This window comes from Limanda limanda, chromosome 2, assembly GCF_963576545.1.
Source record: "Limanda limanda chromosome 2, fLimLim1.1, whole genome shotgun sequence".
NCBI classification, from domain to species: Eukaryota; Metazoa; Chordata; class Actinopteri; order Pleuronectiformes; family Pleuronectidae; genus Limanda; species Limanda limanda.
Window position 1 is genome coordinate 16854113 of NC_083637.1, and position 19319 is coordinate 16873431.

At 45.0% G+C, this 19319-nt stretch overlaps 1 protein-coding gene across 5 annotated transcripts in view; it reads right to left on the reverse strand.

The window, feature by feature from the left end:
- rbfox2 (RNA binding fox-1 homolog 2) overlaps positions 1–19319 on the reverse strand; it is a 37129-nt gene that overhangs the window by 8685 nt on the left and 9125 nt on the right. For 3 of the 5 annotated variants that reach the window (XM_061086712.1, XM_061086694.1, XM_061086727.1), the window contains exons 2-6: positions 19114–19164; positions 6055–6261; positions 4341–4505; positions 3772–3825; positions 3557–3649 (exon numbers count right to left, since the gene is read on the reverse strand). In XM_061086712.1, coding sequence (XP_060942695.1) covers positions 3557–3649; positions 3772–3825; positions 4341–4505; positions 6055–6261; positions 19114–19164 — 570 coding nt within the window. The remainder of the gene's footprint in view (positions 1–3556; positions 3650–3771; positions 3826–4340; positions 4506–6054; positions 6262–19113; positions 19165–19319) is intronic. The other 2 variants (XM_061086719.1, XM_061086702.1) reach the window with 1 other exon arrangement.

Genomic DNA, 19319 nt, shown 5'->3' on the forward strand with positions numbered 1-19319 from the left:
AGACAAACAATACAACCATTGGCACACGGAACAAAGAAAACAACAAAATATTCCAGAACAGATGCATTCAAAAAGAAATCCAAGACCATTATAGTGCTACCTTTAAAAAAATAAGGGAGGGAAAAAGAAGGTGAATTAAGCGGCAAATTCATCAGTTGAACACAATGCAAAAAACATCAATCCAAGAGTTCATACAAAAATTACGCACAGCCAATCAAGAGCGCATCACATCACCAGTGGTGAGCAAAACGAGCCAGTCAGCAAGCATCAGATGCAGCAAGAGACCAATCAGAAAGAGGCTGGCAGCCTTCCCAATCCAATACACATCATACAGAAAGAGGAGGAAGGGCAGGGAGAGAGAACGACAGAGAAAAGACAGAAATATGGAGGGATGCAGGAGGAGGAGGAGGAGGGAGGAGGAGCCAGTCCACATGAAGACACAGAAAAAAACATGTACATGATGGAGGAGAGAGAGACAGAGAGTGAATAATCCATCCAAATGTGCAATTCCTCTAATGAACAAACAGCAACAACAAGATGCAGCACACACACACACACACACACACACACACACACGCACAAAACACATCCGATAATTCGCCTACATTGGCTCTAACTGTACGTGAGCAACGATGGAGAAAGAGCGAATGGAGCCAGAACGAGTACAGAGAGAGAACAGTCGAGAGAGGATGGGGGATGCAAATATCATTCCTCAAAAGAAAAAAAAAAAGATAAAAAAATCAAATCAAACCGAGGTTGTGAAACACTGCCAAGCATTCTAGAACAGTGTCGCACACCAGGAAACAACCTTACAGCACACAACCACCAACACACACCATCCAGAACCAAAGTGATCGAAAAAAGGTAAAATAAAGACACCTCCTTACAGGGATGAGTGGAAAAAAAAAAAAAAAAAGCTAATCTGTGGCTGGGTTTGCTTTGCTGGGGTTAATTTCCAGCTTTTTTTCTTTCTTTCTTAAACGTCTCAAAAGCTACATATCAAATACAAAAAGTAGATGTGCCGGACATTAGAGTGAATGCTTGCATCCTGTTTGGGGCACAAACTATCCGGCCACATATGTTCTTTATTTTGAAAGATTAAATTGAGCAGTGACACCTCTACAACTATCTACAGTCTACAACACAGTGGAACAGAAAGCCATAATCGAGTGCTACAGCACATCACCATGTACTCACGACTATTACCCTCTCTCCAGTAAAGCTAACATAGCACTCATGCTTTAGCATGCTGTCCCACTAAGGTGCAAAAAAATGCAGCTATTGGCTGACACATGACACAGAGATGACATAATACTACAGTATATGGCGTCATACAGATGACGAGAAAGAGAGTAAACCATGCAGGATATACAGCTCTGGAATTAAATGCTCAATGCAGTTAGAGAGGTGATTGGAATGAATGCATAAGAAGTGGTAGTCATAGTTGTTGCACTTGCAGATAGATGCAGTACATTCAGTTATACAAGTGGCCTTCATAATGCCATGCGGTCAATGGCTAATCTCGTAATCGTTTCATTCGCCACCGCCCCGATCAATCAATCAATCACAGGATTAGCCAATCGGGTTCTGTCAATCAATCGATCAATCAATCGGGCCCCCTGCACTGAAGGGGGTCTTTTATTTTGGGTGTTGGGTGCATTTTATTTCATTTGGACGGATGGGGTGGGGGGAGGGGTCATTCAAAGATGATGCCATGTGTACACAACTTACCGTTGCCAGGGAAACGGCGTGAGGACACGCGAGCAGTTACCGTGGAGACTGACAACAACAACAACATACAAAAATCATCAGGGAAATAGAGAAAATATATATAAGAAAGAAATGATGAACCAAAAAGAAAAAAAACTAAAACAAAACAAACAAAAAAAAAACGAGGTAATGAAAGGCAACCCCCACCCTGTGGTAGAGAGGAAGTGATGTCACAGGTCACGTGTCAACAGTCACCTACAAGTATCAGCCATTGCACGACAATCTAACCTCTACTTTTTTTTTAAAAACCTGATTCAAACATAGATCATAAAAAAAGCTTAGAAAACAAATGGAAACAGATCATGTCAGAAATTAAAATCTAACTTGGGAGGGAAACTACGCAGAAAATAGTCAAATCACAAAAGAATGTTTTAAACTTGGTCCCATCCTCCAGGGTTTATTCTACCTGACTATATGATGGGGGGGATGGACAGAGATATGGAGGGAGGGATTGACAGGAGAGATGCACAAGGGGACACAAACTGGGAGAGACGGACAGACAGACTGGCCTGGTGAGAAAGAGTGAAGAGAGATGGAGGAGATATATATATATACACACAAAAACAAAAGGAAAGAAGAGGGAACGACAGCTATCTGTTGCATTCTCTTCATTTGTTCATTCTCTCCTTGTTTTTTTTTTTCCAGCTCACCCACACACAGAAAAGTGCAGGACATTCAAGACCATGCAGAAGAGCTTTAGCAGCTTCAAAAAATAGACCGAAAAGCGTGATTTGAAAATAAGATCTGGAGCAAATGGCAAAAAGCGTGGTGTGTTTCATCTCCGAGGCCATTTGCATTTGCAACTGAAATCCGAGCTCATGCCGACAAATTAAAAAGAGATGTCAAGACAAGATGCACTTCCATGAGATCTAGTTCTCTCTTTTTTTTCAGCAGTGGTGGATGCAAGCATGTGTGTAAACATTTTTTTTTTTTTCTTTTTTTTTTACCATCCATCTCGCACATCTGAAAACAGCTTTTATTTTTGTAAGCTTCAGAAATGACACCACATTTCTCCCGGCAGTCCCATTCCCCAAAAAACGGACCCCCTTGAAAATGAGCCCCGTCATGCATCAGTCTCATAACACATCACACATTTAAATAAAAAAAGAAAAAGTGTGACCCAGTGGCACCTTTGTAAGTGAAAGAGTAAAAAAAACTCAGAAGATCTGCGCCCTCATGATCCATTCATGCAACATACAGAATCCTCTTGGAGTCACCAGCAAGCACGTTTTAGAGGAAAAAGAACTGAGAGGCCGATAACTGCTCTTCCAGTCGGAACCATGAACCAAAAACAGCCACTCGTCATGATCATGGCAGGTGTGATGATGCTGATGGAAAAGGTGCAGGAAAAGGAAGATCCTACATGCTGTGGCAGAAGCGCAAGTTATCGCCAAACAGTCGTGTCGCAGCGACGTCTCACCAGCCATGCCTGTTGTGTAGCCACTCCACCCAGCATGCTTTGCAAACCACACAGCTTTTTAAAGATCAAGGTGCAATGGACAGCCCACGACATCGACGACAAAGAACAAACAACAGCATGAACATCGACAGGAAGTGCCGTCAGAGGAGAGACGTCTGGTGTGCGCGGCACCACTGCACCATGCTATAGTGAAGCCAGAGGGGGGTTAGATTTGAACTCATACAGCCCATCAGGAAAAAAAACAAATCCTTCTCTGGGGCAGCAACGACCAGGAAAAAACTCATTCTCTTTGTCGGACATGGGAGGGAAAACAGAGGAGAACATTTTCATCATTTCAAAAAAAATGTGGAGGGTGGGGCAAGCTACCTCGATTTTACGTCCTTCCACCAGCGTGCCGTGAAGCTTCTCCCGGGCCCTCTCTGCGTCCGCGCTCGTCTCGAATGTCACAAAGCCGAAGCCCTGCGAGCAGAAAGGAGACGAGGGTGGAAATTTAAAAGGAGGGGGAGTGGCGAGTGAGATGAGCTGGGCTTCTCCTGAATTTCATGTAAGTCGCTGAATTTAAGAAATTAGCCGTTATATACCTTGGATCCCCTCTCGTTGAAAATGATCTCCACGTCGAGGATTTTGCCGTATTGCTGACGGGGAGAAAAGAGAGGAGAGGAGGAGAATGAGGAGGCTGCAGAGGAGGCACGTAAGTCATGTGCTGTGCTGCTGCCACGGGGTGTCAGCACTGTTCAAGCATGATGGGCTGGCACCGGGCCAGCTCTGCTCGTCCTTTTCTTCCCACCAGATCTTCGCTGCCTCTGCTCTTTTCAATGCAGCAAATTTTTGAGAGACGTTCCTCTTATAAAACCAACCGGCACAAGATCACGTTGTTACACACGACTTTAGACATCCTGCTGATGAGAAATTGTTGTAGATATTCTGTTAAATATGACAAACTAAGATTTGTTATAACTGAAACCAGCATGACAGAGGCTTTAATATACTATTTAAATGTATTAAATAATCAGTAAACGTCATTTCAGGCAATGAAGTGTGCTCACGTTGCTGATTGGCTCCTCTGAGTCATCATATTTACCAACAGTGTGTTGCTATACCAAAGCTACTTTCACGTAAAAAGAAAAAGAGATTATTCTAGTCTACAAACCCCAAACATCTGCCGCAGGTCCGGGTCTCGGAAGCGGAAGGGGATGTTGGACACATGGAGGCGCTTGGGGGTCCCCTTGGCGTCGGTGTCATCCCCGATACTCCCCCCGCCTCCTCCCGAGCCAACCACGGACTGTCCGTCAATCTGGGAGGAGCCATCTGACTGCTGGGACGGAAGGAAGTGAGGGAGACACAGAGGAGAAAAGCAGAGAGAAACGAGGAAGGGTGTAAGATTCTTGTAAGATAAGAAAACAGTGATTTAAACTAAATATCTATTAGCTCCGCAGGATGTTATTGGTTACACTGCTGAAGCTCGAGGGAATCAATTAACGGTGGTTTTCATTTCCTTGAGAAACCGATGAATGATGTTGTCACACAACATAAATTAAATTGGTTGTTTTTGAAACGCAGAGGTTTTAAAATAAGGAAATTGTCACATTCCAGTAACAGAAACCAGAGAATGTCATTTTTGCTTTAAAAGAGACACTTCATTTTCTGTAATCTATTAAGTGCATCTCTATACTTTATCTTTATTCTATTCTAAACTGCAGCAATGAAGCCTTTGTGATGTGTTTTCATTATTTGGGCATCAGCACAGGTTCTGACCTTATTAAAAACAGTTCAACATTTAGGGAAATGTACGATTTGCCTTCTTGCAGAGCGTTTACTGAAGATCGATAGCGCGCTCACATCTGTCCGTTCAAGCGTAAAAACAACAAGCACAGTGTCTCGGCCAGGTACGCTCACTTCCTGGACTCAGACTTTAAGTGGAATGAGTATCCGCCGGACAACACCAGTTACGACGAATAAAGTTTGGTTCTCGTCTTGATAAATTGTCCCCTTCGCTACTTTAAAATCGATTTAGAATGAAAGTTGCTTTAGAAAATGTCACAGTCTTAAAAACCATGTATAAATCACTTCTTTATAGTTGGAATAACTTCACACAATATCATTTTTAAGTTACTGTTCCTGGTGTCAATTAATAATGTTCATTACTGGGTTCCTTGAACTTCTTCTAAGTGTTTAGTGAAGTAATTCTCTTTATTTGACTGCAAGAAATCTGTGGGGAATCACTTCTACTTTTGAGGTTCTTTCCCAGTATTGATCCCACTGCTAACTGCCACTCATTCACGTCTGTCACACTCTGTTCTACATGTGCAGCATAAATACAACAGTTTGAAAAACCCTTACCCACATTCTTCTAATTAATATAATTCAAATGCCTTTTTAGCTCGGCCAAGGAGGTTATGTTTTCGTCTGCGTTTGTTTGTTTATCAGTGCGATTGCGAAAAAAACGTATTAATCAATTCCTTTCCATTTTGTGGAGGGCAGGAGCATGTCCCGAGGAAGAACCCATCGGATTCCTCTGATCAGGGGGCAGATCCAGAAATAGTTACTTTACTATTCAGACAATAATTCATGAATGTTGATGAAAGAAAATGGAGTGTTTTCAATTTGGTGCAGATCCAGATTTAAATTCCATAATAATCTCTCAGTGCCAATCTAGTGTGAATTAGTGAGGGCTTCGAGTTGAGAGTCTGTTGTGAGACATTCGCCTTCCTGTAGCAGTCTGAGTATCAGAACTGGAGTTGTGTGGGAAAAGTCTGATTGGTGCAACATTACAAATCTATAAACACACATTCCAACACTCTTTCATGCTCTATGTCCCGGAGCCTTGATGTGGGCTCCACGCAGAGGAAGAGGCCGGCACTCACTTGGGCAATGAGGCTGTTGGCGGCGTTGGCAGCGATGTTAGCGGCTCCTCCGGCTTCCACGGCACCCTGGACGGCCCCCGCTGCATACAGGCTGCCCCCGTAATCCAGGGCCAGGCCGTTCTGGGGGGGCGGCGGAGGAGGTGGAGGAAACGCGGAAAAAGGCGGGGGCACGAGTCCCTCCTGACCACCAGCACTATCCTGGGAGCCCTGTTTGGGCGGAAGCGAGAGAAGGAAAGGGGGTTAAAAATAATATATCTGGTTGTATCTTTAGCTGAGAGCATCACTCCATCACACAGAGACCACTTCCCCGGGAGCTTCGGTCCAAAAGTCATACAGGCGTGGATATTATATTTCCATTTCCCCGTGAGTTTGTGTACGTGTGTAGAAGCGTGCATGTGTCTACACCCCCACTCATTAAACATTCACTGCAGCCACATCTATTATTGAGGGTCAAATGCCTCCATGCTCAGTGTGTCGTACAATGGCGAGTGACTAACGCCTGCGCACACGCACTCACACACTCCCAAACGCCTCTGCACACAAACCACCTTTGACACACCAGCGCCCACGCACCTTGACGCTCGCACACAGAGGCCAGCTGATACTGAGGAAGCCTGATTGTAAGTGCTCCATGTAGGTTATTACCCCCAGAAAATACTTGGGTGAGTTACCAACGTTGGAGTGCGTAGGAGAACAATGCAGGCGCCCACAAACACATGGCGGAGACACAAAAACATCACACGGGCTGTAACACAACACAAACACACACACACATTCCTCGCTGTTGGCAGTGGGGCATGGATACCCTAAATGGTAACAGTTAGAGAAGCAGAGGGAGACAGCAGGGACGGGAGAGAGAGAGAGAGGGGAGGAGGATGATAAAAGGTGATGACTGATAGAGGAAGAGCGACCCGTCTCTGATCAGACCATCACTGTCTTTCACATCTTATTATAACTCTCTAACAACTAACCTGGATAACCCATTAAAATGTGTTACAGAGGAAATGTTACGGGTAATACTAGTTAAATGTATGCATATGCATTCATTATCTCTCAATATAAATTAGGATATATATAATATTTAATTATATTAACAAAATAGCTGATGAAACAGATTGAAAAAAACACCTTAAAGCGAAATCCATCCTGATCCAAGCATATTTATGGGTCAGTGGTTACGGTCAGTGTGTGTGTGTGTGTGTGTGTGTATGCGTGTGTGTGTGTGTCCGTGTGTGTGTATGCGTGTGTGTGTGTATGCGTGTGTGTGTGTGACTGACAGGCTGCAGCGATGCCCATCTGAGGTGCACAATAGATCACTGTCCCTTTGGGAGTGTTAAAAGTGTGTGTGTGTGTGTGTGTGTGTGTGTGTGTGTGTGTGTGTGTGTGTGTGTGCGTGTGTGTGTGTGTGTGTGTGTGTGTGTGTGTGTGTGTGCGTGCACCATCTGTCTCCCAGATTTTGACCTTTCTCAGCGTCACACCTGTGACATGGCAGCCAGGCCCCTCGACTCAGTGACAAAGCGGGGGGGAGGCACTCGGTCGGCACCGATCACCTCCATATTCTGACATGACAGTCGAGCTGCGGTGAGGAGACACTTTCTGTTGTCGGCAGCGCAGGTGAACTAAAGTAAATCCAACGGAGCTTTCCGTGTTACACTGAATATTCATGAGACTCAAAATAATAAATCATCAGCGATAAAAGATTTAATGGGTAGACGGTAATTCTTTTTTTAACATCTTGTCATGTTGATGACAACAAACACATTAATTATACCTTTGCTTCAAAGTGCATCTTTTTTATCCGGGAATCTCAAGCCTTTCTTCTTGTCAGGTAGAAATGATTAATTAACCAACTTTTAAGCCAGGACCACTTTTAATATCTTAAATCATACATTGACATTGTTATTATATATAAAATGTTAAGAAAGTGGCAGCCCTTATGTAAAATTTAGTGATCCAAATAATTAATAGTGAAAGAAGCATCCACGGGAATAACAGTCTCGTGTTTATTTACTGTGAATAAAACCTCCATTCGCAAAGAAATCCTAAATTCCTCAAAGCCTTTATGAATCCATTACTACCACTAATGTTTCCTATTTTAATATTATATTATTATTAGTATGTATAAAATGCATTGAATATCAGATATAGATTGTTCCTATTGATATTAACAAATTTTATTTTTGTTATTTGATGAGACTATGATTATTGTATTACTTTGCCCAAGGAGATGACATGTTAACCCCTGCTGTTTGTTTGTTAGCAGGATCACACTCAAACTAATTATTGGATTTCCACGAAACTTGGTGGAAGGATGTGGTGTTGGTCAGTGAGGAAACCATTAAATGGAAACCATAAGGAATCCATTTCATTTTCTTCCACATTGCGAGTTCGGGTGTGTTTCAACATTTTCACAGTTTTCTCGGAGAATAACTCATAGATTTTGATGGAAGAAAATCAGGCACGTTGAAGGGGACCGATATCTATTAGTGTGTGAAATGTGGTGCGGTCTGATTAAATTCAAGGGGACTGCTGGGGCTGGGTGGAGCTATGTGCTCTTCTAGTTCTGAAATAAAGAGCTCTCAGCAGTTAAACCATAGTGGAACCTTTCATATCTGCGGCATCAGCACTATCTTGGTAAGCGTCATCCTTAATTCACATATTTAATTAAAATGAATCACGGCGCCACGAGAAACTACTTCACCCGGTGGCTGCTCCTCTTTGCTTTGAACTCCACCTCTTCTGACGGCAGCCCCGGGTTTGCCGGCCGTGATTTCAGCAGGTTAATCACAGCCGACAATCCCTTTATCTCCCTCCCTGCCCTGATAACAGGCGGTGAATACATGTTTATCACCAATCTCAGCGCTATAAGCCTGTTACCAACCTGTGCCGCCATACTCTGCCTTTCATAGCCGCTGTAAAGCCATAAACTGCTGTTGCTCTCCAGCCAGGTGAGGAGTCACCGCCTCCGCCAGAATAGAAAGCACGTTCCCGGCCGTCAGGGCATGGCACTTGCACAATGCCGCTGCCAGACGACTGACCACAGTGTCCAAGTTTAACTTCATTCACGTGTTCAGATGGCAGCTGTGTCCGCTCATCTGCACCCTGCAGCTGGATGAACATCTTCCAATCTCATTCACCAGCATCCAAATGAAGATTTTGCTAAGTGATAAGTTACATCTCTGCCCTCCGCCTTGTTTCATGAAGCAGCACCATCTCCTCTCACCTGGGCTTGCCCATTATCTGCACAGCCGATGTTTGAAAGTTCATTATTACAACTCGTGAGGGTTTTGCTTATATAATACCGATCTGTACAACAATATACAGCGTCAAGAGCTTTAATTTTATTGCACATTAAAGATAAAAACTGATTTCCAGGGGTTTCCCATGGTGCATATCTTTCCATAAATTTCACCTCCCTCCATTGTTTTCTGTGAACAGCGGCTATAATTTTACGCTCCAACTAATTAAAGTGTGCTCAAAATTAGACCAGAGGAATTGTTATATGTGAAGATGCTTCTCTTTGTGGTAAAAAAAAAAGAAGGTTCCCGTCTGTTACATCACTGATTGTAATAATGTGAACATGCTGCAATCCTCAGATGAGACATCCTGAATTTATTACATTTGCTCAATACAGACAGAAGACGAGAGTAGACACTGTAAAAAAAAAAAAAGAATCAGACAGTTTGGATCTGGCAGATTTAACTGCAGGAGACAAAACACTGTAAATGAAACACTGGATAGCTTCGCCTTCAATCGGATCATCGCAGAGCTCCCGGGTTTGCAGGGGTGAAAGCGATAGCGGGTGGAGCAAGTCATTCTGGGTAACCAGGTGAGAGATAACCTGGATGAGAAAGAGTTTGAAGAAACTGGACCTGCATCCTAAGTCCTGCTAAAGAGGCTGCAGGTTTAAACAAGACAAGACTTTTAAGACCTGAATGAACGGAGTTTAGGATCTAGGGTCGAGTAAGATTGATACGAAGAATTATTTACACTTCCACATAATTGCAGATAAGGTGAGGTAGCGAATAGAGAATAACGTTATCTCACAGACTACAGGCAGAGACAGTATCCATCGTTTTTCATGCAACCAAAGTGAGGATAAATTCTGACGCAGATTTTTTAAAATGATCCGTTCCCTTGTGGTCTTGTTTGTAGTTTAATCACAGCTTGCCAATATAAACAGCACATTAAAACTTACGGATGCCACCAAAATATTTCTCTCAGAAAAAACAACTTTAAAGCGTACCTAAAGACGTAGTACCTCAACATATTTAAGACCTACTCTGTAAAATGTTGACATATCTAAAAGGTAGGGTTGGTCACTTGTTTCTGGACTGTTATTAACACGAACAATTAATTCGGACTGAATTAAACCATTTGCTGGTGTCGCTAACCGACCTGCCTGCCTGCGTGCACCCTGCCTGTGCTCTCACTGTGCATGACTGGAGTCTTCGGAAGGAAGGAGATACACCGCTGCAGCAGAGACGATTTAGCGAGCGAGTCAAGCTGACCTAGCTTCTATCAGTTGTCCATCAGTGCACGTTCATGTGTTTTGGGGGCGTAGCTTTAACGGCAGAGACAACGGGAAGGAGGTGGGATGTACTGGTTGCATATTTCCAAAGTGTTGCCTACTCTTGCTAGCTTTTACAGGATTACTGACCCTTGCTTTAAGACTTTCCGAAGCCTAAAACATTTCCTTTTTCAACACCCTTGTCAACTCAAACTGATCGCTCAACACTGGTCAATTGCTGAATTGTGAAAAAGAAGATTCACCGGCGACAGCGATGAGAGATACGTCTCTGCGTTTGTGTGAAGTCGGAAACAACCTTTTTAAAGAGCAGCCGTATGAATGGCAAGGTCGACCTGTCTGTTGTTTTCTCGGGGCCACCCACTGTTTTGTTGCAGACTACTTAATACACACAGTCACTACCCGCATGCGGTCATTAGCAGCCATCTCAAAGCACCGCTGTGCCCGGTTCAGAGTGAGAGCAATACAATTCTACCTTTCATCGTATTATCGTCGGGAAACTACCCTCCTACTCCGCATCGAAATGTTCAGCACGGCTCCGCTGTCGTCGTACTCCAGTCCCATCGTTCGTGACTCATGACACAACTCACTCGACTACACATGAGTCAGTCCCTGGATTTGACAAGTTGTGATGCAACTCAGACACAACGATAGTGACTCGGATTTTAATGCCGCACACTCTGGAGCGGTTTTGTTCCTTTGTCTGTGAGGCTTGGAAATACATATATTTATATATACATCTCGTTTTCTCAGGCTACAGCGAGGATCAAATTGTCTTTCTGTCATATCATCACCGCATCCTCCGCGCTGTTGTTGCTCACACACAGAAGCAGACTTACAGCCTAGCGGGAGAATGGACAACCCCGGCTGTTGCTGCTCCCTTTGCCAGACCAAAATAGAAGCGGGAACACAAGCCAAAAAAACAACTTGTATTTGTGTTCGACGATTGGCCTTTTCAGAGGAGATTCATTTTAGCCACATCTCAACAGCCCCTCTCTCTCTCTCTCTCTACCTGATACACTGTGTCAACAGCTTGGTATCTACAAAAATAGTGTGGGCCTGTGTGCTGCTGCTGCTGCTGCTGCCTCTTTGTTTTTCCCCTGCTCTCTCAAACCGTCAAGTTACAGGCCTTTTCCAAGACTGCAAGGATAAAAGCATCCAACAAATTAATTCATAGGATAAAACAGGAAAGTAGAGAAACACTGAGGGGGAGGGTATTCTTCGGCAATGTAAAAAGAGGTGCTGCCCTGCGACACAAGTAAAGCTGTACGCGCTGCATTTTTTTCTACGTTTTGTTTGTGTACATGTCGTGTGCATGTCAGCGTGTGTGTTTTCTCGTGAATACACTCCCCTGGCGTTGAGGCATTAAGGGTTGTGTAAGTGAATGCGTTGGCCAGGCAAAGCCAGTGACTCAGAGCAGTAGCTGTAGCTGGCTTACTTTCGGGTCAGTTAGCAGCGGCAAGTGTGTCTGAGGAGGCATGTTATAAAATGTGCTTGTCTGCAGCAGTCTCACTACGCTAGAGGAGGAGGAGGAGATGGGGAGGAGAGAAGGAGGAGGAGGAGATGGGAAGGAGAGGAGAGGAGGAGAGGAACATGGCTAGGAGCTAACTGGGGCAGCACTGGGTCATTTCACATGAATAATGACATTTCAGGATCTTACTTTCTCGGGCCTTGAGCCATTACTCTATAGCCTAATTCAACAAAACTTGACGACGGAAAATGTGATTCATGCCGTTCTGCAGGAGGCTCATATTTTTGGCTGAATAATCATGTTAACTGGGGGAAGCTGCTTCCAGCTCCCATCTTGGCTGCTGTTGCCCGGGCTGCAAACAGCTGGAGAAAAGCTTAAGACGCTGCTGCGGCATACCGATGAGCCAGGAGACACCCTCTTGTTAAATTATTCCATCCCCGCGTAGGCCCCTCTTCCTCCTCCATCACTCTTCCTCCTCCTCCCCCACTCGTGCTCTTCCTCTCCGCTCCTCTTGCTGCTGTTCTCCCTATCCTCCCACTCTCTCTCTCTCGCTCTCTCCGCTGTGCGCTTCACTTCTTTACGCTTCATAAAATCCAGACGGGACCCCTTTGCATACGTCCCGCCCCCACACGTGTCAATCAGGGCCGCTTGCCCCATAGCAACGGGATATCGGCAGCGCCCAGGCTCCTCCTCCCACACTTGTCTCCCATCTCCTTATAGGGTAACATGTCTGCCTGTCAAAGAAACCCCTCCCAACACGCCCCTTCCCCCCCCACCATCCTTTTCCCTTGTAGGGTGCCACATACGATTCCAGCTCCAGGACACTCTCCCTTTCAACTTAAGGTACATGTGGGCAGTAACACACACACACACACACGGGCCTGTAGGACTCTCATACACTATCGCTGACTTCTCCTGTCATCTCTGTAACAATGGTCGTTCCGGGCCCGCTGCAGATTTTAATGAAAGATAAACAAGCAGACAAAAAGATGATGACGCCATTTGTCCACATTTACTCGTCATTAAAGCCAAACGCATGCAGGTGAGCACACAGACTCACAGACACACACATGTGTTTACCAAACATGGACACACCTCTTTCAATACATTAGGTACGACCATGAAACAGGTTGGTCTTGTTCGGCGCTCGGGGCTAGCTCGGTGTTAATACATCCTGTTGACCAGTGTGTGTTCAGAATGTACACAAGCCGGCTGTAGGACGGTGTTGTCACTGTCAACCGCACCGCCACTGAGTCAGAGGGGGCCATCCCTATCTATTTCACAGGCAGCTTCCTTTCTTCTCAAAGCCATTACAAATGCAAATAGCTCCTAAAGAGGCAGAACGATTATGGCTGCTCCAAGTTTGAGCAATTTCATAACTACCTTTTTTTTCCTTTTTTTTACAGCCTAGTGCCAAAGGTGTTTACCTCTCATGGTTCTCCCCTCGACGTTTTCCCTCACGCCTCGATCTAACAATCTGTTCAAAATGAATGACTCATGCGAGTTGCCACGGCAACACGGCTCACTGGGATCATTTAACGGCCATTATTGTTAACCCCGCGAAGAATCAATAACAAGATTTGGGAGGTGGAGGAGATTGGTCGGGGGTGGAGGTGGGACGGGGTGAATCCTCCCGATCCGTTTACAGGTTCTGTGAGCGTGGCGGTGTGTATGGTTTCGCGGCAGGTAGGCGTCTCTCCCTCGCCTCGGGCCACACGCTTAGGTGGGGCTTGAGAAAATATTTCAGTTTTTTTGCACCTGATCTACAAACTCCAGCTCTCTCTGCCTCCTCCTGCACAAGCCAGAAGTATTAGCAGAAAGTAATACTGGAAAAGAACTGGAAAGAAAAGAAATGACTCCTGCCACGAGGCAACTCTGGACACATAACTGCAAAGTCAGCATTGCAGCCGAAAAAATTGCGTCACCAGGCAGACTACCTCCCTCCAGTTGACCTACAATACTGTCACGTCTTGACGTTGCTCTCAATCTCGTGCGTCCGTCCCTGCTTGACTACAGCCTGCTCGTCCGCGGGGGCTTCCCCGGAAACAGGCCGAGAGTGTCCCGTCACCTCAAAAATCAATTTTCTATTCTCCTCCCATTCTCTCTCTCTCCCTCTTCTCCAACCCATCCCCCGCTCTTCCATGGGCTCCTAAAGGAAAACATTGAGATAACAGCTGCCACGGCCCCAGGGAGAGCAAGAGGAGGGAGAAAAGAGGTCAAACTGTAAAGAAACCAGGAATCCAAGGTATCGCTGAAAGAGAAGTGTGCACACGCAGACACGCAAGGAAAGAAAGGAACACACGAACACACACACAGACACACACACACACAAGTAAGACAGGACAGATACTCGTCCTGACTCACACTAAACGAAATGTAATGACACGACCGAGACACTTCATGCACCAACTTTGCAGCCCACTGTGTGCTTGAGCGTCTGTGTGTTTGTGAAACGTGTGACACAGAAATTACAGTGAGGAGGTGTTGTTAGCCGAAGAGACGAGATGCTGAAGGGAGGAGGAGAAAGAATGAGAGAGAGAGAGAGAGAGAGAAAGCGAGGGAGAAGAAAAAAAAGACAGAGACAACTGTTCTGTGGACACCTGTCCCTTTCGCTCACAGGCCAGAACGATGTACAGAGACAGCTGCAGGGGCCGTAAAGAAGACGACAGACTTTTTCTTCCCCCACTTAACCCCCCCCTTCTTTTCCTTCACTGCTTCCACTCCTTTTTCGCCTCAGAAATATCTGAAGGAGTTTCTCGCAGGAGCAACACGCCACGCCGCTTCATCCAGCTGCGCCGACCCAAACCCACCGCACGGACCATACATTCACATAAGCTCCCTCAGAGCATACATAATACATGACAGAGCACGCTTTCTGGCAGAATCAGCTCTTGATGTTCAGATTGCGTGCGCTTCCAGCTCGGGGCAGGAGAACAGATGCCACAACAACGCCGCGCAATAACACGCCGCCGCCACGGCAAATCATAATTGCAGCGATACAATCTCTCCAGCCTGTATCAGCCGCTGTCATCTACGCCCGCTACACTGGTTCGTCCCCACTGTTTATGTACCTCGTAGCAACTGGCCCTGCCAAAGTCCTGACAGGAGTCAGAGAGATGCCCGGACTGGACCGCTGGAGTAAAGGGGGTCAAGTAGAGTCCTCATCTGTTAGGAGTTAATTAACATTTCATGCTCAGTGACAGTGCTGCTGCTGCCCGCTCTGATGCCGCCTCGTGTACAGTGGAGCCCGGGGAGATACAGCACACACACACAGACACACACACACACACACACACACACACACACACACACACACACACAGGAGGGATATGAAAAGAGATATCAAGATGAACACTCACCGACAACACGGAAGGATAGTACAGTCCCATCATCATATTCTGTGCAACGACTCCCTACTGTCGCCGCTCCGCTCTCCCGCTCTCCTCTTATCACGCTGCCTCACTCGCTCTCTCCCTCTCTCCGAGTCTGTGTCACCTCACCAGCTCCGTCTCTCTTGTCTGTCTCACAGATTCAAAATCTCCCTCTCTCTGCCCCCGCTCGCTCGCTCGCTCTGTGTCTGCCCTGCCAACCCCCCCCCCCCCCCCGCCGCCACCACCAACCCCCAACCCAGCCCTCCCCACCTCCTCCTCCTCCTCCTCCTCCTCTGGCCTCTGTCCCTGTCACTCTCCCTCTCCCTTGCTTACTTGCTTTGTCTTTTTTCTTTCCTGCCTTCTCTCGTTCTCTCTTTCTCTCTCTCTCTATCTATTCTGTCTCCCACTCACTCTTTTCTTTTCCCTCTCCCACTCGCTCCTTGCTTCTCCTCTCCCCCCAGCCTTCTGTTGTGCTGCCGTGCCCTTGCCTGCTCATCTCCTCCGTCTCCTCTCCGGTCTTCCTCCTCTCACCCAGATAGCCTGACGCCCCCCCGTCACACCTGCAAACTTGCCCCTCCCTCCCGCTCCCTCTCTCATGTCGCAGTCCCTCCCTCCTCTCTCTCTCTCTCTCTCTCGCTCCCTCTCTCTCTCTCTCTCTCTCCATGTAGGTGAGTTAAATGGGGCTTCCGGCACCACTGGGAGAGCAAGTGAAAACTTTGCTTCTCGCTCGCCCCTCTCAGACATGCACCTGGTTACGTAAACTTGCAATTTTACATCTTTGTCTCATGTTTAAATAAGCACCCGAGTCTGGCTGTCTGGAGTCAAGTGACCTGGCAAAAACACAGCTCGAATCTGCAAACCGGCAAAATAAAGTTAAAATCCTTAAAGCTGCACTGATTGGTATTTTTTTTATCTTAATAATTTTAAAAAACCTAATAACATGTAAAGCAAAAGTCACAGCGACAAACCTCCTTTACGCCAAAATTTGCAGGTGGGTTTTTGAAACGCGGGTAAACAAAAACAAAAAAAAAAGATGATTGACTCCTTTCCCATTGCCATTAGAGGGAGGAGTCAGCCTTTCTGCCATTAACCCCGGTGACTTACGTTTGACGTCACAAGCATTGCATCTTGCACGATACGAACTAAAACCAAATCACTCAAGCACGTTGTTCAAAAACAATCAGTACAGAAATGTTCAAGGCTATTTACGCGCCTACGCCTGCAAGTTCAATGCACGTCATAATGTTGCACCTGAAAATGTGCTGCTTCAGCATCTAGACTGCAAAAATAAAAAATAAATGAGCATGTTCTCCCAGGTGTCACGTTTCCATCACTGCCGACTGGAGCGATGAAAAACTTTGCTACTACAGAGTCATTTGACCCGGAAGTAAATATCAGTGGGTGTTAGTGTTTTTTTCTAACCAGATGAAACAGGGTTTTAAAGATAATTATCACCTGACTCTACTGTTCCCCTCAGGAGAGATTTTAGCCTCTTTTAGTTTATTGTTTTTGATTTTTGCAGCTTTCGACTTTATTGTTGAAGCACACACAAGCATTGTTCGCTATCTACCCAGAACCAAACCACAGATAAAGTTAGAGAGTAGCTGGGGAATTAAGTAAAGCACTTACTAGCTGAAGAGCCAGATATTTTCTCAGATACATTCAGGGAAACCCGCCTTGAGCAGCTACAGTAAAAGAACGACTCGGATATTTCTTGACAGCAAAGTCAGATAACCTGGGCTGAGAAATCTTATCAGGTCACATTATTTAAAAGAAAATGCTAAGAAGTTTTCAAACATGGATTTGCTGAACTCATAAAGGTCAGTATTTGTCTGCAGCACAAATCTAATAGATACATGGAATAAAAGCGACTAGACTGTGCTTCTACAGAGCAAACTACTGAATATAAATGAAAAAATAATTGTAATTCATGTTAAATGGTTATATTTTAATTAAATATGAACAAGTATAATAAATTATATGTGACGGAAACAGCAGACACAATATTAAATAAATGTGTCACTTATTTTTTATGCATAGAAAATATTAAAATATTTTTAAAACCATGGAATAAGACTAGTTATTGTGTTGGATCAGTCTGTAAAAATCAGTCTTTATGTCTTTTGAAGCCAAAAAGAAACAGAAGCAGCAGCAGTTCAAAGTATTTCAATTTCATTCACGTTAACGTTGCATAATGTAAATATCAAGCAGATTGCTTCAAACAGCAACTAAAGAACCGATGCAACCTATTATTAATACTATGTGGGTGCTGCTGGACATTCAAAGTACGAAGCAGAAATTAAAATTCTATCTCGTAAATTATTAAATGCATGAAAAAAATTAATTAAGATGAAAAGCGGTGGGAGAAGCAGGCGTCAATGATAAAAACACGTTTTTACATCTATCACAGATGACGCCTGCGAGCCAGTAATCCAAAAGATTATTGTATTTGGCAACTTACTCATGTTCCTCAGCTCTAACTCTTGGCTCAGTCGCTGTGCGTGCTGTCATGTTTGAATAAAGCCATCAGCAGATGATTTACCTATAAGGAGACGTTACTTCAACAGACAGGTAACGCCAGAAAAAGTTTCATCCTCCACAGCTGCAAACGTCTGCCCTGACACGTCCTGCTGCTCTCCCGGCTTTTCCTTCAAGGAGCTTTTGATCACATCATCCTCACACTGCTGTTGACAGTTTAGCACCTTGGTGTTGAGGGAGCCAACGCTGCCCAGCATTGTTTTCTTCCTCCCTGCCTCTCTCTCTCTCTCCTGGTCAGACGCCAGTTCACACTTCTCGGTCCCTGAAGAAGTCGTCCACCGACTTCTTTCCATCACGACACGAGAGCTTTTCAGTCTTTTCAGTTGATTATTATTTGAAAAACTATCATCAGGGAACTGTCAAATGAAAACTGGCTAATTGGCCTCTAACCAGCACTGTACAACCAGAGAAAGCAACACAAATAATCAGTCACCCTCTAGCGAATAAGGAGAGTGCAAGTGAAGGCTTAGGGCCGATGAAGTGCAGATAAGCAGCCAGAGGTTGTTGGGCGTCACGGGGAGTGAGGGATGAGGGGATTATGGGCAGAGCATGAGAGGATGAGTGGATGAACGGAGGATGATCTAAGGATTAACCAAATAAACTGAGCAGTCTAATAACACAATCAGCAGGCTAATACAAACAAGAGTAAACAGATTGTGGCCTTGCGCACATTCACACACACACACACACACACTCACTCACACACACACAGAACAACAAACACGACAGGCAGTACAGGTTCTGTTTGGCTTCTTTGTTCTGTTGTTGTTATGCGTGATGTTTGTTTGTGGGCAGAAAAGCAGGAATATTTGCATGTTTTTCAAGGTGCTAAAAAATAAAATTAATGAATTTTTCCGGGCTGAGAGATGATGAATAATATTGCCGATGGTTTCATGGACAAATAAGAAGTAGTGGGAGGGCTCGACTGGATGAGTGGAGGATGTGGAGGCATGTCTTCTTCTACACGACTGACAAACTATAATCCACACCCCCACCTTGTGGTTTAGAGAGCTTCACTGAGCCATGTAAATGCTTGAGTATACATATATATACTGCATCCAGATATGAAAGAAACACCGGGCTGGATGGCAGGGGGATTATAAAATATGTAATTTTTACACGTGTGTTAGAGAGAGTAAATGTCTCCTTACCTGACTAAGAGACGGGTAGCCGTGGTAACCAAGGGTCAAGGGGTCGTTATTCTGAAAGAGAGAAGATGCATGGTGAGTATTTTGTTAATCCATATCATTTTTATTGCTCAGAATTGTTCGTTTCTTGTATTTACTCTATCTTTACACCCAGTTAGTGGCGCCTCTATATTTGACTCTTGTGGCGTTGCCGACTCCCAATCAAATTA